The 24,529-nt window shown below is 34.0% G+C and overlaps 1 protein-coding gene across 1 annotated transcript; it reads left to right on the forward strand.

Moving 5' to 3' along the window:
* The first annotated feature begins 1,435 nt into the window (after positions 1-1,435).
* Positions 1,436-24,426, forward strand: LOC112023691 (exocyst complex component SEC8). The gene is made up of 28 exons (XM_024056311.2): positions 1,436-1,579; positions 1,803-1,865; positions 2,297-2,423; positions 2,907-3,119; positions 3,494-3,667; positions 4,115-4,219; positions 4,911-5,020; positions 5,455-5,628; positions 5,754-5,931; positions 6,026-6,132; positions 7,391-7,698; positions 7,772-7,929; positions 8,078-8,193; positions 10,485-10,555; positions 10,709-10,839; positions 10,932-10,981; positions 11,467-11,567; positions 12,713-12,825; positions 13,035-13,142; positions 17,523-17,720; positions 17,957-18,042; positions 19,791-19,974; positions 20,102-20,179; positions 22,808-22,909; positions 23,042-23,116; positions 23,608-23,703; positions 23,792-23,841; positions 23,929-24,426. Exons 3-28 carry the CDS (start codon positions 2,382-2,384, stop codon positions 24,014-24,016), a joined length of 3,216 nt encoding a protein of 1,071 aa, XP_023912079.2. The 5' UTR covers positions 1,436-1,579; positions 1,803-1,865; positions 2,297-2,381; the 3' UTR covers positions 24,017-24,426.
* Positions 24,427-24,529: the final 103 nt, after the last annotated feature.

Consider the following 24,529-nt stretch of genomic DNA (forward strand, 5'->3'; position numbering starts at 1 on the left):
AGAAAATATTTTTAAAATCTTTTTATGAAATATTTTTTAATTTTTTTAAGTTTTTTTAGATTTTCTTTGAAAATAATGTCAAAATTTCTTAAAATAGTTTATTAACAATTATATTAAAAACACTACAACAAGATCCTTACATTATATATCCTTCACACACACAAATAAATAAATAAACATATATATATATATATATATAAGTCATGTTAACTAGTGCTCTTAGGATATTAGTTAACAATTTACTTAAAAAAAATTTACGAAAAAAAATAATTAATATTTTGACAGTTTTTTTTTTTATTTTTCATAAAAGTTATATCAAAACTTTCATAAAATGAATTGTTAACCAATTCTCTAAATGCACTTATTAGCATTTTCTTTTTTAGTTATCTTAAAAAAAAAAGATTTCTTAGTTTTTTTTTTTTTTTTTAGAATAAAAAAAAACTTTGTTACTTAGTATTTTTCTATCACATTAAAGGCAAAATTCTTTCCTTACATGAGGATAACATTATCGTATTAAAGGCTTCAAAAAAAAAAAAAAAAAACCATCATATTAAAGGCAAAGTTATGATACCCACGATTTTGGGAAAAAATTACATTTATATAAACGTGGGCTCCTTTAAAAATTTGGATATTTGCAAGTATTTAGATTCATTTTACCTAGTCAAAAGTTTTGTAAATTAAATCGTGTCTAGCTCTTGATATTTTTAAGGAGACGTATAAAATTCAAATTAGCAATTTGTTATTGTAATTATCAAATTATCAAAAATAAAAGTTTTTTTTTATTCTAAAAAAAAAAAAAAAAACTAAGAAATCTTTTTTTTTTAAGATAACTAAAAAAGAAAATGCTAATAAGTGCATTTAGAGAATTGGTTAACAATTCATTTTATGAAAGTTTTGATATAACTTTTATGAAAAATAAAAAAAAAAACTGTCAAAATATTAATTATTTTTTTTCGTAAATTTTTTTTAAGTAGATTGTTAACTAATATCCTAAGAGCACTAGTTAACATGACTTATATATATATATATGTTTATTTATTTATTTGTGTGTGTGAAGGATATATAATGTAAGGATCTTGTTGTAGTGTTTTTAATATAATTGTTAATAAACTATTTTAAGAAATTTTGACATTATTTTCAAAGAAAATCTAAAAAAACTTAAAAAAATTAAAAAATATTTCATAAAAAGATTTTAAAAATATTTTCTAAAAAACTAAAATATGGTTAACCGATTCCGAGTAATTTGCAAATTAGCTTTATAGTTTTACTAATATTTTGTTCCTTACAAAAAAAAAAGGTTTTAATAATATTTTAATTGTTTTATATACTACTTTTTTAATTTTGGAATGCTCCGACCCGTTAAATTCAAGAATTTCGGATGATCCACCTTGAAATGTACCATTATATTCTAGTATATTATTATTATAAAAAAAAAAAAAAAAACACATTAACCGAGAGCGACGAGTCTAAGTACGGCCTTTTTTTCATTTTCTTCAGTGCTAAGATTTCAATTTTCTTCTTCTTCTTCAACAATCACAGAGATCCATTCCCTCGAGCTCAACCTCTGAATTCAATTCAGGTACTCCGAAACCCGACCCGTTTTCAAGCTTCGTATCTCTATGATTTTCCTGAATCATGATTCAATTCTCAAATCTCTCATTTCATTTATACACGAACTCAATGTAAAAAATCTAAGTAACTAATAAATTAATCTCATTCAGTTTCTCTGAAAACTTTCCACTAATTATCGATGATTTCAAAGCTATTCGTATTCTGAAAACCATTTATCAAATTGTTTGAAGTGTTAGCGGTCGAGATTGCGTGGAATTGGTCTATCTTCGGCGCTTTATGTACTGGATCTGAAGGTACTTTTCTCTAAATATTTTTGTTTGTTTGATTCTGTACTGTGTAGCTTTTTGTTTCTATATTGTTGACAAATTCAACTCCAAATTTTTTTTTTTCAAACAGTAGCGTTAAGCTCAATTGACGCAAAATTTTACTTATAGAGGCACACATTTTCGCTCATTCAAGCGCACACACGGAATTTCATTTTTCGAGCAATTGTAGCTTTAATGAACATTTATTGGCTCGGAAAATGTGTGTTTATCTGTGAATAGTGAAGATTGCGGATTAAATTTGATGATTATGTTGTTCTTTCATGGTCCTATTTGTATTACAACGTGGTTCGGAAGTAAAATATTTATAGTTTTTACTAGTACAATGCTGATCGTGTTCCTTGCCGATATGAATATTCTACGTACCTGTTGGGACTAATCGCGTGGTTGTTGTTTTAAAGGTTTCTAAGTCGAGCATTCTTATGTTGGGATGAATTGAGTTGAACTTCCGTTTTCTACAGCATCTAGTGAGGTGTAAGGCTCAATATGGGGATTTTTGATGGTTTACCTGTGTCTTCTGATAAAGCAGTAAGTTCAATTTACATTGTTTAATGCTTTTGTTAAGTTCAATTTACATTGTTTAATGCTTTTGTTGGAAACATAAATTATTAATACTTTTTTAGTTATCTTTTTTGATTAGTAAGTTACACACGCACCCCTGTGGGTTTTGAATCCACAACTTCACTCTCCATCCCATTATTTAAGGAGGAAGTGTTACTTGAGCTAGTGCTCAATGAACTATGCTTTTACTTAGCAAGGAATTAATCCTGTAAAATTTTTAGGGAAAACTATTATAGTGTGAAATGTTTCATCGACAATAATTTCAATGATTATTGAACTTAAGCAGCGTGTCCAATGTTCTGGTGTATAGTAGTAGCAGTAGTCCTGTTTCACCAGCTGTAGTAATTTTGCAACTGGCATGGTAATCCTCTTTTAACCTGTGGGTCAATTCGCTGGTCACTGTTTTTTTCAACCATATATGTATAAGTGTTGCTCTTATGGTAAATGCAGTATCTGAGGGAAGAGATTTCAAGAATAGATGAGAGTTGGGCCGCAGCACGCTTTGATTCGTTACCTCATGTTGTCCATATTTTGACATCAAAAGATCGTGAAGGTGAAGTTCAATTTTTGAAGGAGCAAAGTGATATTATTGAGGAGGTCGTTGATGAAGTAGTGCATGCTTATCACAGTGGCTTTAACAAAGCAATTCAAAATTATTCCCAGGTTTCTGAAGATTTTCTCCTTGATTGTTATAATTACACTTGTTTTTCTGAAGTTTCTTCTTCATATGCGCGCATGTGTGCGCCTATGTGTGTGGGGTGTCCGCCCGCGGGGGGTGGGGGGGGGGGGGGTGGGGGGGGGGGGGAAGTTGCTGTTCATATGATGGACTATATTCTACAAACAAATAGAATACTGGAGCATTACAATTTTTATATATTTATTTGTAATCTTGGCTGCCCGCTGTTTTGCCAAGCTCCTTTCATATATTGGTCCCCCACCTCTAAAACCCTCCTGGCACCCTTGGGCGATGAAGTTAGAGTTGTAGTTACATTCTAAGTTGTTAATTGTTTGTTTGTTTATTTATTTACTTCATTCAGATCTTGCGGTTATTCAGCGAATCCACTGAAAGTATAGCTGTCTTAAAGGTTGATTTGGCTGATGCAAAGAAGCGTCTTAGTGCCCGCAATAAACAATTGCATCAGTTGTGGTATCGGTCAGTAACGCTGCGTCACATAATTTCCCTGTTAGATCAAATTGAGGGCATAGCTAAGGTTTGTCCACCTATTTCCAGCTTTAAGATAGTATCAGATCCAATAGTATTGCATACTTTTGGTCAATGTTACATTTCAATTACCTGATTCCTGCCCCACCCTTTAATGCTACATCTATGCCGCTATGCATGGATCTTTTTGTACTAGAGTTGCAGTTGCATATCTATCCACACAAACATGCAGACTTTTTTAAAGTAAGTTATATGCATGTGAGCGTGGATGCATAAGTGCATGCATTAATATGCACACATTTATGCATGCTATGATATGTCCTTAATGACTTGTTCTGATCATTACATAAAAAAAGAAAAGAAAAGATAAAAGAACTTGTATCCTGACCTTGCCGCATATAAACCTGCACTACACTTATTCCGTTTGAATCATCTGCATGCCATGGTTCTGGCAAAGCTGAAAATTTTCATTTTGTGTATTTGAAATTTGGCCTAGGTTCCATCTCGTATTGAGAAGCTCATTGCCGAGAAGCAGTTTTATGCTGCAGTTCAGGTGCATGTTCAATCAACACTGATGCTTGAGCGAGAGGGACTTCAAACCGTAGGTTTACTAAACTTCTGCTATCATTCCACGTCTGTAATGTTACAAGAAGATTTTTGTATTTCTCTTCTTATTTCTGATTTTTTTTTTTTTTTTGGTTTTGTGAAACTTATATTTTAGTCAAGTTATATCCAAATCCCTCATTCATGATTGGTGGTCTAAAACTTTATAATCTATTGTTTTGTTTTCTGTTTTCTGTTTTTTTGATAAGTAAAACTTTATAATCCATTGTATTTACCAACTTTCATAAAAACCTTAGGCAATCAATTCACTAATGGAGTTAAAGCACAATACCCTTTATTTTATTTATTTATATTTTATAGTAAGCACAATACTGTATTTATCATCCAGTACTCCAATAATCTGTTATATCACACTCTACCTTTAGGATTATTATTATTTGGGTGTGTAAGCTGCTTTGATGTTTACTAGATCTGGCCAGACTATCTTGAATGATTGCATTGTCTCTCATTGACACACACATCTACTGGAAAGTATTGCCTTAGTCCGATGTCATTATAGACAATCATTTAGAGAATCATATAGGGACTCTTTAGAAATTTCTTTCTTCCAAATACTTCTTTTTTGATTATGCTGAAGCTAATCTAGTACTGAGTGAAGAAAATATAAGGGTTGGGCTTTTTAAGTCTCATGACTGCATTATAATTGTTCTTTTTTATGTGCCCTTTAGGTTGGTGCCCTTCAAGATGTTCGGTCAGAGCTGACAAAGTTGCGCGGGGTTCTTTTTTATAAAGTTTTGGAGGATTTGCATGCGCACCTATACAATAAAGGTGAATACAGGTATTTACTTTCCTTCTTAGCATTAGCTTTTACAGTTTTCTGAAGTTAGTCTAATTGATGATGATGTTAGGGTTTTTTTTTGGCGGGGTGGGGGTGGGGTGGAGATAATAATAGAAAAAGGAAAGTCCTTATGTACACTATATTTGATGTTGATATAAGCTACACAGTTTTCCCTGTTGTGTTGGCATGCTACTTTCTGGCATACTTTTTAGTATGAAGATTTTACCTAAGCTCTAGTTATTTAATATTTTCTTGTCCTTTTTTACTTGTTGGTAGTTGGGTTGGGGGCTTGTTCTTGGGAAGGAGATTGCAGGTTTTGTATTGTGAATATTTATCACTAGGACCACAGATTTTACGAGTTACAATTTAAGCTATTTCTTAAAAGCTATTGCTTTAATGAAGTTTATTGCCCTTAAGCTGACTATATTCTGCAGCTCAGCTGCCTCAAGTGTGCATGAAAGGGATGATGAAGTGCCAACAACCACAGCTGTTGCATTTTTTGTGAATAATTCACAACCTCTATCTAGAAGAACCAGGTTAATGAAAGGTGACAGCCAGATTGGCATCCATGTGGATGGATCATATAGGCCAGGTTCTGTTGATGGAGGGTAAGATTCGAGATTTTTATTTTAACGGTGCTTGTGCAACTTCCTTTTTTAGAACTGCCTTTTTTCCCCTTTATTTGAACTGCTCCCTTTCCCCCCTCTAAATATAAATCAGAATATGCTTTCAGTTCATCTTATGATGGCCGTGATGAGGAGGGTGCTCTGGAACTACCTGATGATGCTACCTCAGATGGGCATATGGCATCAATAAGAGTCAATGGTGGTGATGGCATTCCGAAGGATGTCAAAATTGTTTCTCGTCAAATGCCAATATGGCTTTCAAATTCCACTCCAGATGAATTTCTTGTAAGAATTATCTCAGAATTGCATCTCCTGTTATCTTATGTGTTTGAATTCTCATCTTTTAGGCTGAAGTTTTGGGTGTTATAATTGGATGTAGGAAGCAATAAAAAAGAGCGATGCTCCACTTCACGTGAAGTATTTGCAAACCATGGTTGAGTGCCTCTGCATGCTTGGCAAAGTTGCAGCTGCTGGTGCTATAATATGGTTTGTTGTCTGGCTGGCTGACATACTTTTTCATTCTGTTTGAAGCATGGTTTTGAAGAAATTTATTTACTTCCAGAGATGTCTTGAACATAATAGACCTAATTAATTTTGTTATAGTTCACTTCTCACTTCTAGAATATTGGATTTTCCTGGCTTGCGTTTGGCATCCCTTTTTTTTTTTTTTTCCTCTTCTATTAATACTGGATCCGGTCCTGGCCAAAATATTTCATGTTCATTATATTTATATCTCATATTCTATCCACACTTAGACTATATTGTTATTTTGGAATTTTTTATTCTGTTGTATAAATCTTTAATACATTTGAATCCGTAAATCACCCTCAATTGCCATCTGAGTAATCTTATGAATATAGTGGTTGCCATGTTAATAATGTCAATACCCATGTCTTTGTGACCCCCTTCTTATTAATATCTGTCGTATGTAGGATCAGATTCATTTAATGATGGTAAGAAATTTCAAATTCCTACTTGTCCTGGATTCATTGAAAACAAGTAATGGATTCCTTGCAGAAGAGTGGTGGGATGGACATCAATGGACAGTTCCTATCTAGCCTTCCAACTTTATGTCAATTACATTCTGATTATAGTCACACATTGTTTAGAGTAGCTTCAGAAAGAGTTATTAGGGGTGGGCAAGGAATTCAAACCATCTAGTTGATTGGTGTGGAATTCAGTCTCCTCTATGTTGTGGAAATTTAAAGATATTTCCTAATATTGATTGATGCCCTAAAGCCAAAGAAGGGGTAAAGACTCTAATTAAAAAGCCTAAAATGTGGAAAAAGCTGTTGCAAATTGTAGTCTTTAGACCAATGTGCATGGAAACACTTTTAGATCCTCTGGTTCATAATTATAAGGTGGCCTTTTTCTGCACAGTCTAATAGAAAAGTAGACAAACCTATTACTTCTTTTCATGTCTGGAAATTGGATTTAGTGATGCCAAAACACTCTCGTGGTTGATGTGAATTGAATTTGTATAGTGATTAAATTGGCTTACAATCATAGTCCTGTTGAACTGCATCTCATTTCATGAATTGATTGTGTAGTGTATACAGTTTCTAATATGTATCTTTTCCAAGTAGCCAACCTCATCTAGTTTGTGATCAAATTCAAGACTGAGTTCCGTTGAAATTTGTTTTTGTCTTTTTGAACTTATGGCAGTTCATTATCATTTGCTTGTTTTTTGTTCAATACGTACTTTATAATGACATTAAACTTTGCTGATTTTGTTTTGTAACAGCCAAAGATTGAGACCAACAATTCATGAGATTATCACATCCAAGATAAAAGCTCATGCTGAACTTCTTAACTGTTCAAGGTCTGGCATTGGTCAGGGTGACCGAACTGTTACTGCTGGTCTTCATTTGTTGAAAGGACAGTTTCAAAGCTTCCAGTTGCAGAAACAGAAGCATCAGAATGGGATATCTCTGGTTGGGACTCTTTCGGCGGTGAGCCCTGTCTCGTCTGTGATGGGTCCCACAGGAAAAGCACAGTCTGCCGCAATGGAGCTGCTTGATTCAATTTTGGACACAATTGTTCGCATATTTGGTGCGGTACCTATTTTCTATGTTTTACTCTCTCTTTCAATGTTAAAACTAAATTTCTCAATTTTACATTTCAGAGAATCATGTTGTTGTTGGAGAGATTCTGGAATCAAAATCCACTCATCAAAGTGAAATGAACACTTCAAGGTCATTGCCAACAGATTGGAACCCTGATTCTGAAGCATCTCAAGTTACTGGGGGATATAACATTGGCTTTTCCTTGACAGTTTTTCAGGTTAACTATCTGCATTAATTTATTGGCAATCTTAATGCCTGATGGTAAATTTAACATTTTCTTTAAAAAAAAAAAATGTATTAATGGACAAGTTTGCTCCCTTCCCAATCTTTTCTTTTAACTCCTATTTCTTCAATATGTACCATAGAGTGAATGCCAACAACTCATTTGTGAGATTCTGCGAGCAACTCCTGAAGCTGCATCTGCAGATGCTGCCGTACAAACGGCTAGACTTGCAAGCAAGGCCCCTTCCAAGGAAAAGAGGCAAGTGCCTTTAATTTCATATTCAAATCTCTGCTATGTGATGTTCCTCAAATCACTTTTTCAACCTTCTTTGGAGTTAATTTGTTGGCACCAGTTGCCCCTTCATATTAATTTTTTTCCTTATATTCTTGCTTATTATGATAACTTAGAACTAATGGTATAAAGGAGAGCTCAAATCCCTGTGTTCAAGGTGCAATTGATTATGTATCTAGGAGCCATCCACTAAGTATCAAATATGTTCCAAGTTTAAGAATTTTATTGATAAATTACAACTTGTCCCAGAAGCTTAAGTTGATAGGAGATGACAAATTCAATCACCTAACCTTTATTCTAATATTTGTATTTAAATTCTGGAAAATGTTTTTGTCGTACCGAAGATGTGTCACAAAGTTTCTGAAAAAACCAAAATGTATCTAGTATTCATGCTTATATTGGTTGAAGAGATGGCTGGGAGGAACCAAGAGTTACAAGTTCAATAAGACATGATATATAGTTCAAGGTACACGAGACTTAGGCCTGGTTATGGCATTGGCACGGTTTTTGAGGCGAGGATGGAGCTGTAAATGGTGATGGTGACAGTTAGATTTGAATGAGTTGACTTAGTGATTGATGTGATGCCTACAATACAGATATGATGATGGAGGTGATAGTTCTCTGCTTGCTGGAATGAGTTGCTAAGTGTTAGACTTCATCAATTATGAGACCTATGGAAGGAGAGTAACACTGTGGTAGTATGCATCACTAGACAAAATGCTGCTGGTTGTGATAGTTACGTGATGGAAATTGTGGTCAGAGTTAGGGGTGGTGTAAACTGTAAAGTTTTAAGAGGAAGAGGTGAAGGTGCCAGGGAGAGGATTTGCTCTAGTGTGTAGTGGGAGCCGCTACTGCGGCAGCATCATGTCATAGGTGGAGGAGCAGGTCATGGTGTTCGCAAAGTAGGCATCTGGTAAATCGCAAAATGCCTCAGCTAAGAGTTGAACTAGAGACTTTCGCACTCTTGATTGAAGTAAAGCACACATTTTATAATTTTTTTTATATAATTTGAAAACAACTATTAATGGACAATATGACAATCAAGAGATCAAATAATCATAACATTATATTATGATTCTCTTATGCTGTACAAAATATCTACAATTATGGTATTTGATAGTCACGATCAAAATGAAGTACATGGTTGAATCAAAATATATACCAAAAGGCAAATACCAAAAAGCACTATATTGGTAAGTTGTGACTTCTATGCTTAACGAATGCAATGAGATGCAGTCCAAAAGTATATAATCATCATCTTCATCAAAAACAAGTCCATCATCATTGAAATCACAAGATTTGTAATCCTCATCATCTTACTCATCTATTCCATCTTAATAAGTAGCCTCTCCCTCATTAGGAGTATGTTGTTAACTAGAACTTGAACCTGTTGCCCTTGCAGTGACCTTACTCTTGATCTCATCTTGAATATTTCTTCAGCTCTAGCAACTCTAGTAGCATTATCCCATGTCAAGCAATCATCATGAAACGCTATTTTCTTCAGCACATTCATTGGGTTCTTCTTCTTCTATTCTTCCAGTTAACCACTCATTGCTGTCATCTATATCCTCTAAAGAAATTGGACCCCGTCCCATTTGCTTTTTTCTTCTTGGATTTATAGCTCTACCTCTGTGCAGTTTTCCCGCAAAACATCTTCAATTGCTGCAGAGTCAAGAAAAGGAACAACTTGAGACTTGAAACTCATGAAACCTGCATGTTCGACTTACCATGCAACCAAGACTAATAACCTTATGTCATGCACTTTTCATGGAATAGAATGCAAGAAAGGCTGATCTGAATAATGTGCAAGTGGATACTTCCAAACTTATAATTGGGAAGTCTGCTTACAAGTGGGGAGGGGCGATTGGAACACAGGTTCTCCTCATAGGGGGAACTAGGTAATGCCATTGAGTTTCAAGGCTCTTGGCATCTTCATTTTAATTAATGTATCAAAATAACCTGATTTCTTCATTTTCAAATATTTACCAGATTCTATTGTTTTCCTTGGGTAATATTAATTTTGAAGCCGATTCCTGATTTTTTTTTTTTTTGCTGGAGATGGCAAGGAAATTTGTTTATATTGGGGTATTATATTACACATGGAATCATAGTGGTTTACTACATCTAAATTCTTCTTGTTAGACATAATTAAAGTTATTACATATAATTTAATCCTTGCTTTAAAAAAAAAATAGATGACTGATTGATTCTCTCTTTATTGTTATGCAATCTGTACTGTTGGTGCTGATGGGTTACAGGGACGGTTCGGACGATGGTCTTACTTTTGCTTTTCGTTTCACAGATGCTACTGTATCCATTCCTAACCAGGGTAAGTTGAAGATTGTACTATTAATTACTTAAATTTCCTGGTTAGATTCTCATAATATAAGTTGGATTTAGTCTCTAGTTTTAGTTGATCATATCAATTTTGATGGGATGCTCAAATTACAATACAAAGTTTTATTCCTTGATTCCTAACCAGGAGTTGACCTCATTCGGCAAGGATGGAGTAGGAGGGGTCCAAATGTTTCACAAGAAGGTTATGGATCTGCAGCTGTCTTGCCTGAGCAAGGCATATATCTAGCAGCATCCACATACCGACCTGTGCTTCAGGTTTTGGAATGTCATATTTATGCTATCGATGTGAAATATCTTTGCATAACAGGTTCTGTAGTTGGCCTTTTCTGACATGATGTTCTCTGCAGTTTACAGATAAGGTTGCTTCAATGCTGCCGAAAAAGTATGCCCAGCTTGGGTACGTTCAAAACTCTTGTTCACTTTCCTAGTTCAGTGATCTGCTTATAATAGCATCACAACTTTGCATGAAATATACAGTGGACAGTTAAGAGTAATTATGAAGCCTATAACCTATCTTCTTATTCTTTGTATCTTCCGCATGCTTCTCTCATTTTTCGCTTAATTGAAATATTGCTATGCATTAGAATTGAATGTGGAGGTGGTAGAATGTGTCTTGACAATTTACTTTTTTTTTTTTTTTTTTTTTGGGGCGAAATTTTCGATCTGTCATTGTAGTGAGGTGGTAGAATGTGTCTTGACAATTTACTTTTTTTTTTTTTTTTTTTTTGGGGCGAAATTTTCGATCTGTCATTGTAGTGTATTAGTTATGTTTTAATCGATTAAAAATGCCAAGGAAAAGTTGTAAATTCATTGTTGCAATCTCCCTTTGTTTTCTGATTCCATACTGATGTCCATTTGAATTCTTCACCTCTAAAACTGCAGGAATGATGGATTGCTTACTTTTGTGGAAAACTTCGTGAAGGACCACTTTTTGCCAACTATGTTTGTAGACTACCGAAAAAGTGTTCAGCAAGCTATATCAAGCAAGTTCTCTAAATTATTTAAACTTGTTCTTTAATTAGCAATTTTGATGAGAACAGATAACTTGCATTAGGCCTTCTTCTTTTTTAGGGGTCAACTTGAGTAGCCAGAAACTATGCTTCAAACTGTTTAACTCAATGTATATCATGACACTAACTTTATCAATTCAAAATGCTTTAAGTGGTTAAGGGATTGATTCTCGTGGCTCATCTAATTTCTGTTAACTCTTGTCTGACCTGCACTACTGTGCAAGTGCCTAATAGAGTCATAGATATCTGGCACTTTTACCCCCCTAAACAATTATTTTTGATAAGTATGCAAAAGCAGTAACCCAGATATAATAAATCTGCTTCTAGCATCTAAGGAATAAATGACGTTTTAAAAAATTATTTCAAAAATGGAACTAGTCTAGTTTGAACCAAATGTCAAAAACAAACTAATTGAATAGGCCCCACATCGTGCTTATGTTGAGTGATCTGAACACTCTGCAAAGCTCTACCATTGTGCTTCATAATTCTGTACGCACTTCCCTACTGTCCAAGCTACCCTCTCTGACCTTTCCCTGCCACTGCTCTCTAATTTATCCGACTCAAGTGATCTATAGACTCCTCATCTAATTTTGCACTGTTAATATTCTCCCTGAATATAATTTCTAACCAAATTTAACCACTTTAGAAAGCACACTTGCCTGTCAAATACTCTTCTGAGGAATGTTGAAAACTGATATATTTTATGAAACCAATGTCATCAAACCAGAAGAAAAGTCAAAATTTGGGATGTCATTTTTGCATCATCAGCATCTAGTAATACTAGTCTATGATAGGAAAAGGACATAGTGCGACCCAGCATGTTCATTTTATTTTTGACATTTGAGGCTACAGAAGTTGCGGAAAGAATTAAACTCCTTTACACTATTTAACCATACAGAGAAGATAATATATTTCCTTAGTTTTAAAACTCGCTGCATGAAGAATTAGGACTCTGTATATCCTAGTTGGATGGCTCACTGAGAGAATGTTGAATGATGCCTGTGTCCCTGTGAGCCATGTTTGTATTCGTCATGTGGTCATCTCTCTCTCTTTTGTTTTTCCCCTTGCACCAAAAAAAAAAAAAAAAAAAAAATCTTATTTCTGTAATTATCTTATAGGTCCTGCTGCATTTCGGCCAAGGGCACATACTGCTGCTACGTATACTCCATTGGTTGAGAAGGGAAGACCAGTCTTACAGGGGCTTCTGGCTATAGATTTCTTAGCAAAGGAGGCAAGTTAACTTACGTTTCTCATCTTAAGAGAAAGGACCTTTCCTCCCTAATACTCTGCACAAGTTGGTGGGATTAACTAGATTTGTGCAGTGTAGCTGCTAAAATTTCTGTATTTATTTTGAATATATGTTTAACACTTTTATTAATTATTTTAGTGTATGGATATATGGTATTTGACTATCTAATTTAAAATTATTACATAATCTAGGTACTTGGTTGGGCTCATTCAATGCCTAAATTTGCTGGGGACCTTGCAAAGTATGTGCAGACTTTCCTTGAGCGCACATATGAAAGATGTCGTACTTCATACATGGAGGTATGGTTTTCTCTATTTTCTCTACATTGCACTTAGCACATCATTGCAGTTATTATTTTCAACTATCTTCCCCACCCCTACATTTTTCTCTATTTTCTCTGCATTTCACTCAGCTTATCATTGTGATTATTATTTTCAGTTATCTTCCCCACCCCCTTGTTATTTTCTGTTTCCTGGTGCATCTTTGTATTTTGCTTTTTGCTCATAGCTAGTTGAATGGTTTGTGCTTTGTAATTTTTGTTCATTACTCTTATTCTGCATGATCTTAACCAGAATAATACTCTTAATCTTGCATGAACTTATATAAAAAATTGTATGATGAATCAGTTTGAAAAAATTATAGTTGATGGGGCATTTAATCCTTTTGTAATTACTTAAGCTCGCAAAATGTTTCTGTACATTCATGTGGAACTTCCTTAGTTTTTGTCTTATTGCAGTCTTTGTTTCACATCACCAAACATTTATTTTCATGCCTTAGAAGCATTATGTCCAAGATATCTGCTCCTTCAACAATTTTTCTTGAGCTTACCTACATTTCTTTTCCTCTTAGGAGTTCATGTATTTTTTTTTTTTTTTTTATATAAGTAAGAAGAGAATATTATTAATAAAAGGATAGCAAAAAAAATACATAGAGTTCACAGTAGTGAACAAAGGAAAATAAGGAACAAAAAGAAAGAAGCAGCCCCTAAACATTCTAATAGATGAAAGAAAATCCGTAAGGGTAGAAAGATTATTAAATTGTTAGCTGAAAGATTATTTCATTTCCGTAATTTCACCATCCTTTTTCAATACTCTCAAAATTTCCCCCTTTATGCTCTCTACTTGGTGGGAGGATTAGATTTGGGCATGATTTGTGGTGTGGTTCTTGAGATTGAGAGATGTTCCTGGTTCTGTATTCAATTGTCAAAGTGAAGGATGCCTAAGCTCTTTGCTCAGCTCTAGTGAGGAGGGTGGGCCTCATGATTGGAACTTGAGATTTATTCATAATTTTCAAGATTGGGAGTTGGAGTGGGTGGATTGTTACTATTGTTAGAGGCATGGATTGTATGAGGTGGAGCCTTAATAGAGGTAAGTTTAGTATTTACTCATACTATGAGGGCTTTGGGTTACAAATAGGTGTTCTTTCCTGTGGAAGAGTGTTTGGAGTAGCCAGGTGCCTTAGAAAGTGGCCTTCTTTGTGTGTACATCAGCTTTGGATAAAATATGGACAATAGAAATCTTATTAAGAGAATGATAAATGTGGTACTGGTTAACTGGTGCTGTTTGTCTAAGGCTACTAGTGAATCTGTGGACCATCTTTTGCTTCTTTACTCAGTTGCTCATAAATTGTGGTCTTTCATATTTTTTGCTTTCATGGGTGCATTGGCTGATGCCAAGTAGGGTGATGGATGTATACTCTTGTTGGAAAGGGATGTACGGGTGACATAATGTTGTATGCTAGGAAGTACGGGTGCGGATTCGGGTTCGGGTGCAGGTGCAGTGTGGCGACTTGGCAATTTTTGAAAAAGTAGGGTGCGGGGATATGTTTATTAATAAATTAATAAATATATTTTCTATATATAGCTAAGCATATTTTTTCATGTAATGGTAAACAAATACCAATTTAAGAGCAATAGTAGATAATAAAGTGAATATTGAATATATAACCATTCCATGATGTTCAGAAATTAGAATACAAGATCGAAAGTTTGAAACTAAAACTAAATAAAAGTTGAGTGTTCAAGACAATTAGAGAGAGAGAGAGAGAGAGAGAGAGAGATTTTAGGGTGTTTTTTTTTTTTCTTCTTCTTCTTTAAACTAGATGTCAAAACGGTTTGTTTTGACAAAATTTTTTACCCTTTTACTTTTTTTTTTTTTTTTTTTTTAACACTTATTTCGGCCTGAATCAGACCGATTCAGGGCCTGTTTCAAACCAAATTGGACCGTATTGGCCCAAATTGGGCTGAATCGGGAAACAGGAAAAAAAAACATCATGGACGCGTTTGCAGCCACGTCAACGGCCGCACAGCACATCCATGCGTGTCGGACTCGGGTGCGCCGATTCAATCAGCGCACCTGTGCTTTCCAGGTTGTATGGTCTGTAACTCTTCATTGTCTTATGTGGGTAGTTTGGAGGGAGTGGAACACCCATACTTTTGAAGTTGTGGAGAGATCTATCCTTGAACTCAAATCTATCTTCTTACATTTTTTTTCCCAAATGTCATGGGGGTTTCTTGTAATTCCATAGTTGATTTCATGGACCACATAAATCTTCATTTGTAATCTTTAGGAAGCTCTTGCTATTGAGTCTTCATTTTTTTAATGAAATTCTTTAATACTTGAAAAAAAGTATTCAAAGGTTGACTCCTATCTGAGGACATCCAATAAAAAAGAAGCCACGCAAATTGGGATTTCAACCTCTGAATATTCGTCTCTAGCCCTTCAAAGGTCCTTGTTAAGAGTAATATTTATGTGATGGGCAAATTAGTCATAATGTATTACAAAACATTATATAAATACGTGTTTTGTTAGGGTAATTAATTTTGAACCCTACACACTTCCCAAACTTAACATGGTATTAAAGTGTGCCTGAGTCAATGACCCAAGGTGCTAGAGTGGCAAGATATGCAGTGGGAGTACCTATCTAAGCCAGAGTAGCAGTGGAAGAAGAGGCAGAAAACTGAGGCTGCAGGGACAAAAGGTGACGATACTCTTCCGTAGGGATAGAAACTGCTTTGGTAGCAGGAGTTGGCATAAGAGACTGTGAAGCATCCCAACAGAAGTCTTACTGTATGATTCTCACTTGACAATAATTCCATTTCCAAGGATCACGCCCTCTACACTGACCTGCGCCTTGATCACAATCTCCATGACCTCAACCTCCAAAAAATCTACCACCCCCTTGGACTTGATGAAGGCAGATTTATCATTATGAGTTGATGTAACCGTACCAGAATCAGATAAGGATGACTACCTAAGTCGACCAAAGACTTTACTCGTAGAGAGGAGATCCTTACTTCCCAAAATCTGTGACTTCACTCCATTGAAAGTTGTAGGCAATCCTGAAAGAAACCGAGCTACATGTGTATTTTGAATTCCACGGCCCATTGATACTATAAATCCTCTAATTTCCTTCTAGTATTATTAATTATACTCTTGGTTCTTGGATATATTCCATATTGCTTTGGAGTATTTTTCCTTTGCCTAAATCTTCACATATTTTCTTTTAAATCTCTTCAATATTTTTCAGTATCTTCAGTCATTGATACTAGTAGATGTATTCATGATTTTCTCAGTACATTACAAATTATCAAAGAGAAAAAAAATGTTGTGAATGTATGATAATTTTGAAGATATTGATGGTAAATTGGTATAGGATAAGATCGATCAAAATTCTATTGAAGTTATGACACTGTGAAATTTTTTTTTTCTGTATGATCACTCCTAGATTAATGCTTTGACATCTGGTGCACATTTAAGTAAGTGGATATAATTGCATTTGTAAATTGGTGTAATAAGAAAAAGCTGGACTACTCACTGGTGATGCATCTACAATATCACTCAAGAAAATAATACACATTCTATTGCCTCTATTATAGGGAAGCAACCATAAACAATGCTCAACTTCAATCCTTATGCTATATTATGGTAGAAGTTGAAATAATCCTTGATCTAAAATTAGTAAACCTGTTAAAAAAAGTTAGCTCAAACAAAGCTTAGCGTAGCCAAGTGGTTGATACTTGACTTAACCTTCTCAAGCGAGAGGTTCTATTCCTGCCAAAAATAATCACAACCAATTTTTTGTCCTATATCTTATGAGTTGTGGTCCATGGTTTTTTGTTTGTTTGGTATTCATTGGGTTATGCCATATAAAGTTAGCAAGTTGCTGGCTTCTTGGCAGGGCAAGTTTGGTGGGCATCGAAATACAAATTTATGGAGGTTTGTGCCGCATTGTTTGTTTTGGTGCTTATGGCAAGAGCGGAATGCTAGATGCTTTGAGGATTGTGAACAGTCTATTCTTGACATTAAATCTTTCTTTTTTTGTACTCTCCTTGATTGGAGTGTAGTTTTGCCTTTTTATACTTGTTTTTCTCTCTCCGATCTTATTGATCATTGTAATCTGGGCTCTTGATTTGTGCCACTCTAGTACACTTCCAATGTACTTGGTTGGTTTTTTCTAATAAAATTTCTTATGTTACTTATCCAAAAAAAAAAAAAAAAAATTACCCCATAACTAGTGCACAGCATATGTTGGTCATGAATACTTGTCTTGGAGTCACTTTACCAATCATTTACTTTTTAACTTCTAAGAGGATACTAAGTAAATCCACTGTGTACTTTTTATCAACATTTACATAGAACTTATATTACCAAACAAATTATTTTCTCATAATGTTTCAGGCAGTGCTTGAGAAGCAGAGTTATATGCTAATTGGGAGGAATGATATTGAGAAATTGATGCGAGTTGATCCAGCAAGTTCTTATTTACCAAGTCCACTTGGTCAGTCAAACATGGATGATAATGCCTCTAATGCTGAAAGTGTTGATGTTGAACTAGAACTGAGCAATTTATTGTTGGCTCTGCGGCCCATTAAGCAGGTCCTTCTTTTGCCATTTGTAATTCCGTTTTTTATTCTTCCTGAACTTAATTTTTGTTCTTGTTTTAGGGGCTGTTAATTTTCCTCTAATAAAGGGCTGTTAGATTTCAACTTCTATATTTTAGTATGTAAAATCTTGCTGAAATTAGTCCTCACTGTGTTGAAGTGCTAATGAACATACAACATAGATTTGAGGATTATGTGTTGACACTCTTTCTTTTCTTTTCTCTTGTGCAGGAGAATCTAATTCGTGATGATAACAAACTCATTTTGCTGGCATCCCTTAGTGATTCATTGGAGTATGTTGCGGACTCGATTGAAAGGCAAGTTCTCTTATCTGGTTGGGAGGTGAGATAAAAATGATTATGTTTGGGAAAACAGGGAAGTCATGCTAGTGTGAACAGAAACTTGAAGGTGTTGATTCCCACACCCAGAATGTGTCCTTATGTTTATCTCCATGCAGCATCAAATTACTTTTTACTTCTTGTCTGTTGATTAAATTTTGCAAGCGCCAAATTTTTTTGTCTTTTCCATTATGGTTTCGATTCATCTTTTAATATCCTAATCATAGTGATTACAAAAGCAATCATGAAACATAGGGCAGACATTATTTCCAATTTGTGCTAATGCAGTTGTTTGAGACTTTGACTCTTACCTGAGAAAACAAAAACTGATATGATAAGTTGCTTTCATGAATGCAAATGTTCTGCTTTTGGCACATGTGGGTTATGAAAGCTTCATGCTAATGAGCTGTGCATATGATATTTCTTTTGATGGATATACCAGGTTTCAAAAACTACACAGCGTTTTCCTTTCTAAGATTTGCCTGATTTTTATATGTTTGCAATACCCCAAAATATTTACCTTATCTATTTGTGTGTGATTTAAATTTCTTTCCTCTAAAGTTGGAAAGTTTTAGTATTGCTTTCATCCCATGGTATTAGTTTGTATATGAGCGGAAATGCTCTTTATATTTGATACAAGAATCCAGTGAAGGTATCTCTACCCTCTTCTTAGCAATCTAATGATCCAGGTTTTAAGTTACCTGCCCATCTTATCATCACTTTGATATCTAGAGTATATACAATCCAAAATGAGTGCTAATTCATTGTAAAGCTTTGGGGTGATTCCATTTCCTCAGCTTTTGCTTAGTACAACCACCTCAAATGTGATATGTTCCTGTCCTATTTTGCTTATTAATTGTGTGATATGCTTTGCACATGTTTGTATATACTGTATCTCCGCCTCAGACATATTCTACCCATGATCACTTTTACTGCACTGCTGTGACTTATATTTATTTTGAGCAGAGAAGCATCTTGTCCTGATATGTGAATTCATGTCATGCCATACATTATGAGAATCAATGTGGCATCGTGCTTTTATTAGATTATTACTTCTTCTTTCTAAGTTTTTATTAGATGATTACCTTCCAGACAGCTGGTTTTAATAAAAGGTTGTACCCATTTTACAAAGCTCCCACTTCTGTAGCGTTTGGGAGAGGTGACTGGCGGTCAACTGGTTTTAATAAAATTGGGAAAATAAAGTATTACTTCTACCAATGTTTCTCTTGAAAGTCTGTCTGGAAGTGTCACACACACATCTTTGATTTATGTCTTTAAGAATCTCTCTTCTGCAAAGTGTGCAGAAGATATACATCCTATTATTTTAAGAAATGTCTCCATGATAATCATAGTCATAATTTTTCTCTTTGTGATGGGGAAAGAGAGAATGTATTGGGAAGGACAAAAATAAGGACTACAGTTATAAGCATCACTGAGAGAACTATGACTGTTCCCTGTTGTGTCTTTATCAAATTACACTCTGGCATATTTTATGCCATCATACTGGTCACTTAGTCACAAAGGGTCTGCATTTTGCTAATAATATTCTTGGTGGATTTAATTTTATGTAATTATGTACATATATACACATAGGTGATAAGTAACTATGCATATACTTAACATACGTTGCTTTCTGAAACTTCCAGGAGTTTTATTTTTTTATTTTTTTTTTTTATTTTTGGTTTTTCAATAGCTTGAATGAATAACAATTCTCATGCTATATACAGGCTTGGGCAAACAACCTCAAGAGCATCTCAAGCAGAGGAAAATCCAAAGCACCGTCATACTCGAACAAGCAGTGCTCCTACTAGGGATCTGGCATCATTTGCTGATGAGTACAGGAAACTGGCAATTGATTGTCTTAAGGTTTTACGGGTAGAGATGCAGTTGGAGACAATTTTCCATATGCAGGTTAGTAAAAATCTTGTAATATATATATACTTTGTCTCAATTGGAATAGGGACTATGAAGGTGTTATAAGTGAGACATAGAATGATTGAAATTATCCTCTGCGCACTAAGAATTATTTTTTAAACAGGAAATGACAAATCGGGAATATTTGGAGGACCAAGATGCTGAGGAGCCTGATGACTTCATTATTTCACTCACTGCTCAGGTTGGTATTTTCATCTCTTGCTTTTTTGTATGTGTACAGTAATAATGCCGTTGGCCTTCTGGAAAGATGTTTATTTAAAAGTTTTTGACCTCATCTATCGGAGGGGGAAAATGACCTTCAAAAGAGATACCATGTGCACATGCCAATACCTAAATTTTTATATTCTAGGATAAAATCCAATAGGGGTACATTTAAGTAAATATATGTTTACAACTTTTTATTGAACTGAATTTATTTTTTGGTAAATAAATGGATAAGATTTAACCAACAACAGAACGATAATAATGCAAGTCAGCCACATCATGCGCTAGCAGAGGTTCAACCTCAGGAGGCAGAACAAAATACTGTTTAAGATTACAATCTGAAGAACACCCCCATTATATTTCATGTCTACACAATCTTGAACTGATAATTTTTTCCAATAGTTGTCAATTATAATAACTAGGCCGATGTCCTGCAACACGGGAATTTTGAAACATTTTGTAAGAAATTATACTATGTCTCATGTATAATACTTATTATATGATATAATATCTTCTCAAAAAAAAAAAAAAAATTATATGATATAATATTTGGGGAATCAACTGCAATTATATTACGTCATTGGAAAGAAAAGATAATCAAGAATATGAATCAATTGCTTGAGTGAATTGACAAATATTTGAATATTTCCACTAATTTAAGCGTACAACTATCTTTTATAATTTTGATTGTAAGCAAATAAATTTTCTTTTATATTTTTCTGTACTTTGTTTCAACAGTTGCCAAAGCAACTCAATTTGAGCAAGAATGTAATATTTTAATTTTTATATAAATATTATAAAAATAATCATAAAAATTCAGTTGCCCCACAGTAAATCTCCAATGCACTCGGGTTGGCTATTTTTTTCTTAATAAAATTTTTCGTTATCTATCCAAAAAAAAAAAAAAAAAATCATAAAAATTCAGTTTACATAAATAATTAGTAAACACTTATTAATAATTAATACATCAAAACAAATGCATTTACACTATTGATACTGAGTTAGATTACATAGACCTTTCAAAAAAAAAAAGTTAGATTACATAGCACAAATTTAAATTACTACAATGTTGGTTCCATGTATGAGTGTGTGTATATATATATATATAGTACATGTCATTAAAAGGATTTAGTAAGTGTAAATTGTTAAAATTAATATAATTAAAAATATGAACATATTACTTTAGTGAATTCACTAATTTTTAATTATTTCAACTAAGTGGAAGCATACAATTTTTTTATTATTATATATATTTTTTATTGCACGTGTTATTAAATTTTCTTTTTCTTTTTCATGGTTTTTGTTTCAATTGTTGCCAAAACAACTAAACATGAGGAAGAATGTCATATTCCAAATTAATTAATTAATTATTATTATTTATTATTTATAGTAATTATTATAAAATTAATTTTATAGAAATAACTATATAAATTCATTTTATATAAATAACTAGTGTACCATCTAGAGATAATTAATACATAAAAACCAATGCGTTTACCCCATTAGCACATGGCAATTGATTAATTAATACATCGACATAAATAATTTTTTTTGATTTTGCTGAGGCATAAGGCTAAATGAAGAGAATATTCCCATTCATTCTCAAGGAATGCGCCACTTGGCTGAACCTTAGACCATATTTGCTAAGGTTCCTGCTTATATATATAACCCTGGAAGCATCAATAATTCTTTAGTAGGAAATACGTGGTCATAAATCTTTTCTGTGTTTTTACTTACAACTGTATTTCATTAAAAAAAAAAAAAATCAATATTAGAGAACTTTTTATATATTTTTTATAAGAATATTATAGAGGATTTTTTTTTTTTTTTTGGATAGGTAACGTAAAAATTTTATTAAAAATAAAGCTAACCCGAGTTCGTTGGGGGCGAATGGGGGCACAAATCAGGAACCAAAATTACAACGATCAAGTAAAATAGGAAGGGAAATATTATAGAGGATTTAGGTACATAAAATAATGGCATCTGAGGGCCACAAGCATGGCAATACTTTTGCTAACGATCAAGTGCTTTTGATTGTAGAGACATGAAGTTCTGCCCAAAAGTAAAAGAATAAATATTGCTACTTCAGGTGGAAAAATATGATTTTAGCTTTTCAGGCACAGAACCGTACTTGGTATAATATGCTATGTCATTGTTAACTATTTTTTAAGGAGAAAAGTTGACAAGAACCCTAATACATTTGACCCCCTCTTTTTATTTTATTTTATTTTATTTTATAATTATTATTATTATTATTTAAATTTAAGTTCTAACGTGGAAAAGAAAGCATGGTCAATATATCTAACGTCCCATATTTTCTCTTCCCTAATGTCCCATATCTAAGGTCCCATATTTTCTCTTCCCTAGTGGATTTAATTGCATAGAATGAACTAAGCCTTAATCCTATCTGATTGGGGTTTGATTAAATTGCGTCTGAGTTTATATAATTTTCTTCTTTCTTCATGAGAAAAGATAGCATTAAAAGAAAATATAATCTATAATGAATATTGGTGAAATATGCATTCTTGAATACTGTTACATTTTTTTACTGAGAATATCCTCTTGGAAGCAAATCTTACAAGTCTTTCCTGTTTTGTGCTCATAGATAACACGCAGGGATGAGGAAATGGCACCTTTTGTTGCAAGTCTAAAGCGCAATTACATATTTGGTGGAATTTGTAGCATTGCCGCGAATGCATCTGTCAAGGTTCGCCTACACTCTTATTTTGGGTTTTAGAATTTTGTTTTTGGGCTTCAAAATGTTTGTTTCAAATTGTAGTTCCAAGAAAAATTTCAGTTTCTTGTTCACTGCTAATGAGAAAAGGCAATGTCTCATTAGGCATTGGCTGATATGAAATCCATCAACCTTTTTGGGGTCCAGCAGATATGCCGAAATTCAATTGCACTAGAACAGGTAACTTTTGTTCCATGTAAATTGTCTTCTGTTCTTGAAAACTGATTTGAATGAAATGAAATTATATCTGGGAGAAAATATATATTTTCCATTGGACAAAGTTTTGTGGAGGAATCTCCTCCAACCCATTACATGTTGCTTCATAATACCATCCATGTGTATTTTTTTAACAAGTCACATGACTCATTAAATTGGTCATATGACAAAGTATAGTTCACGTGAGTAATTTTCTCAATTGCCAGTGGGTTGGAGATTTTCTCCAAACTGGTTTGGAGGTAAACATTTTCCATTTGATATAAGTTGACATTAGGCAGAGCGCTGATGGTACACTAACTTTAGAACTAGGGTGATTATATATTACTAACCCTTAAAACCATAAAGCCAAACCCAATTCGTGTAAATAAGACTGCTGCTTTTGCTTTTATTTTATGATACAATACTAGCTTCTTCACTTTTTCATTTATTTATTTTCCATTTTTATGGCACTACAGGCCCTGGCAGCTATCCCATCAATTAACAGTGAAGCTGTACAGCAGAGGCTGGATCATGTCCGTACTTACTATGAACTTCTAAACATGCCATTTGAGGCAAGTTATCTTACCTTGCATTTTCTTGCTATAAGTTATTGTGTTGCCACTAGGCACCAGTAATTAGTGTCTCTGTTCTTGTTTATAGGCATTGCTAGCCTTCATCATGGAGCACGAACACCTGTTTACAGCTGCAGAGTGAGTTGATAGGACTGTCTAACTGTTTTCTCTTAGTTGGAGTACCGTGTGAAGTTGGTGAATAACATATCTTGTTGTCTTTGACAGGTATGCTTATCTTCTAAAGGTCCAGGTTCCAGGACGAGAGATTCCTGCAGATGCACAAGATCGCATATCAGAGATTTTATCCCATTAGCTTTCCTAGTTCTGGACATTGATCTAATTGTTTTGTATCTAGTTGTAAGAGTTCTCTGTTCTAGGTGTGGCGTGTCATTGTCATGCAAGAGATTTGATTTTTTTTTTTTTTTTCTCAAGAGAAGGTGGATGCTGGATTGGATGAAGACGCAACTTCTTAGGAAGTCACCACTTAGCACGAGTCATACCGTGGTTTAGTTTGTGACATTATTCTGGTGAGGGTGATTTTGTTGCATTTCTTATTATAATTCTTTCTTGTGTAGTATCAATTTTGGCGCTTGTGTTTTCCTTTGGGCTTTATGAAGCTTCGGTTTAGCAAATCTTGAGAACAAAAAGAAAATCCCATGTATATTTCCGATGTTTATTATTTGTAAATCATTCAAGTATAAATTTTCACAAAAACTTACACTCTCTCAAGACTTAAAACTCCTTTCTTTCCCTGGAAGATAATTCTTACTTTATTATTTCTGGCAGGTTTTTACCTGCTATTCTACTGCTTGTGATCTTGATTGTG

The sequence above is a fragment of the Quercus suber genome, unplaced genomic scaffold (genome assembly GCF_002906115.3).
Source record: "Quercus suber isolate HL8 unplaced genomic scaffold, Cork oak 2.0 scaffold_195, whole genome shotgun sequence".
NCBI lineage: Eukaryota > Viridiplantae > Streptophyta > Magnoliopsida > Fagales > Fagaceae > Quercus > Quercus suber.

Excerpts from the sequence above, each read along its gene's own strand:
- LOC112023691 (XM_024056311.2), top strand. The coding sequence starts at position 2,382 with ATGGGGATTTTTGATGGTTTACCTGTGTCTTCTGATAAAGCA. Across the intron at positions 18,043-19,790 it reads GTTGCGGACTCGATTGAAAG|GCTTGGGCAAACAACCTCAA; the intron begins GCAAGTTCTCTT and ends TGCTATATACAG. Across the intron at positions 23,842-23,928 it reads CACCTGTTTACAGCTGCAGA|GTATGCTTATCTTCTAAAGG; the intron begins GTGAGTTGATAG and ends TGTCTTTGACAG.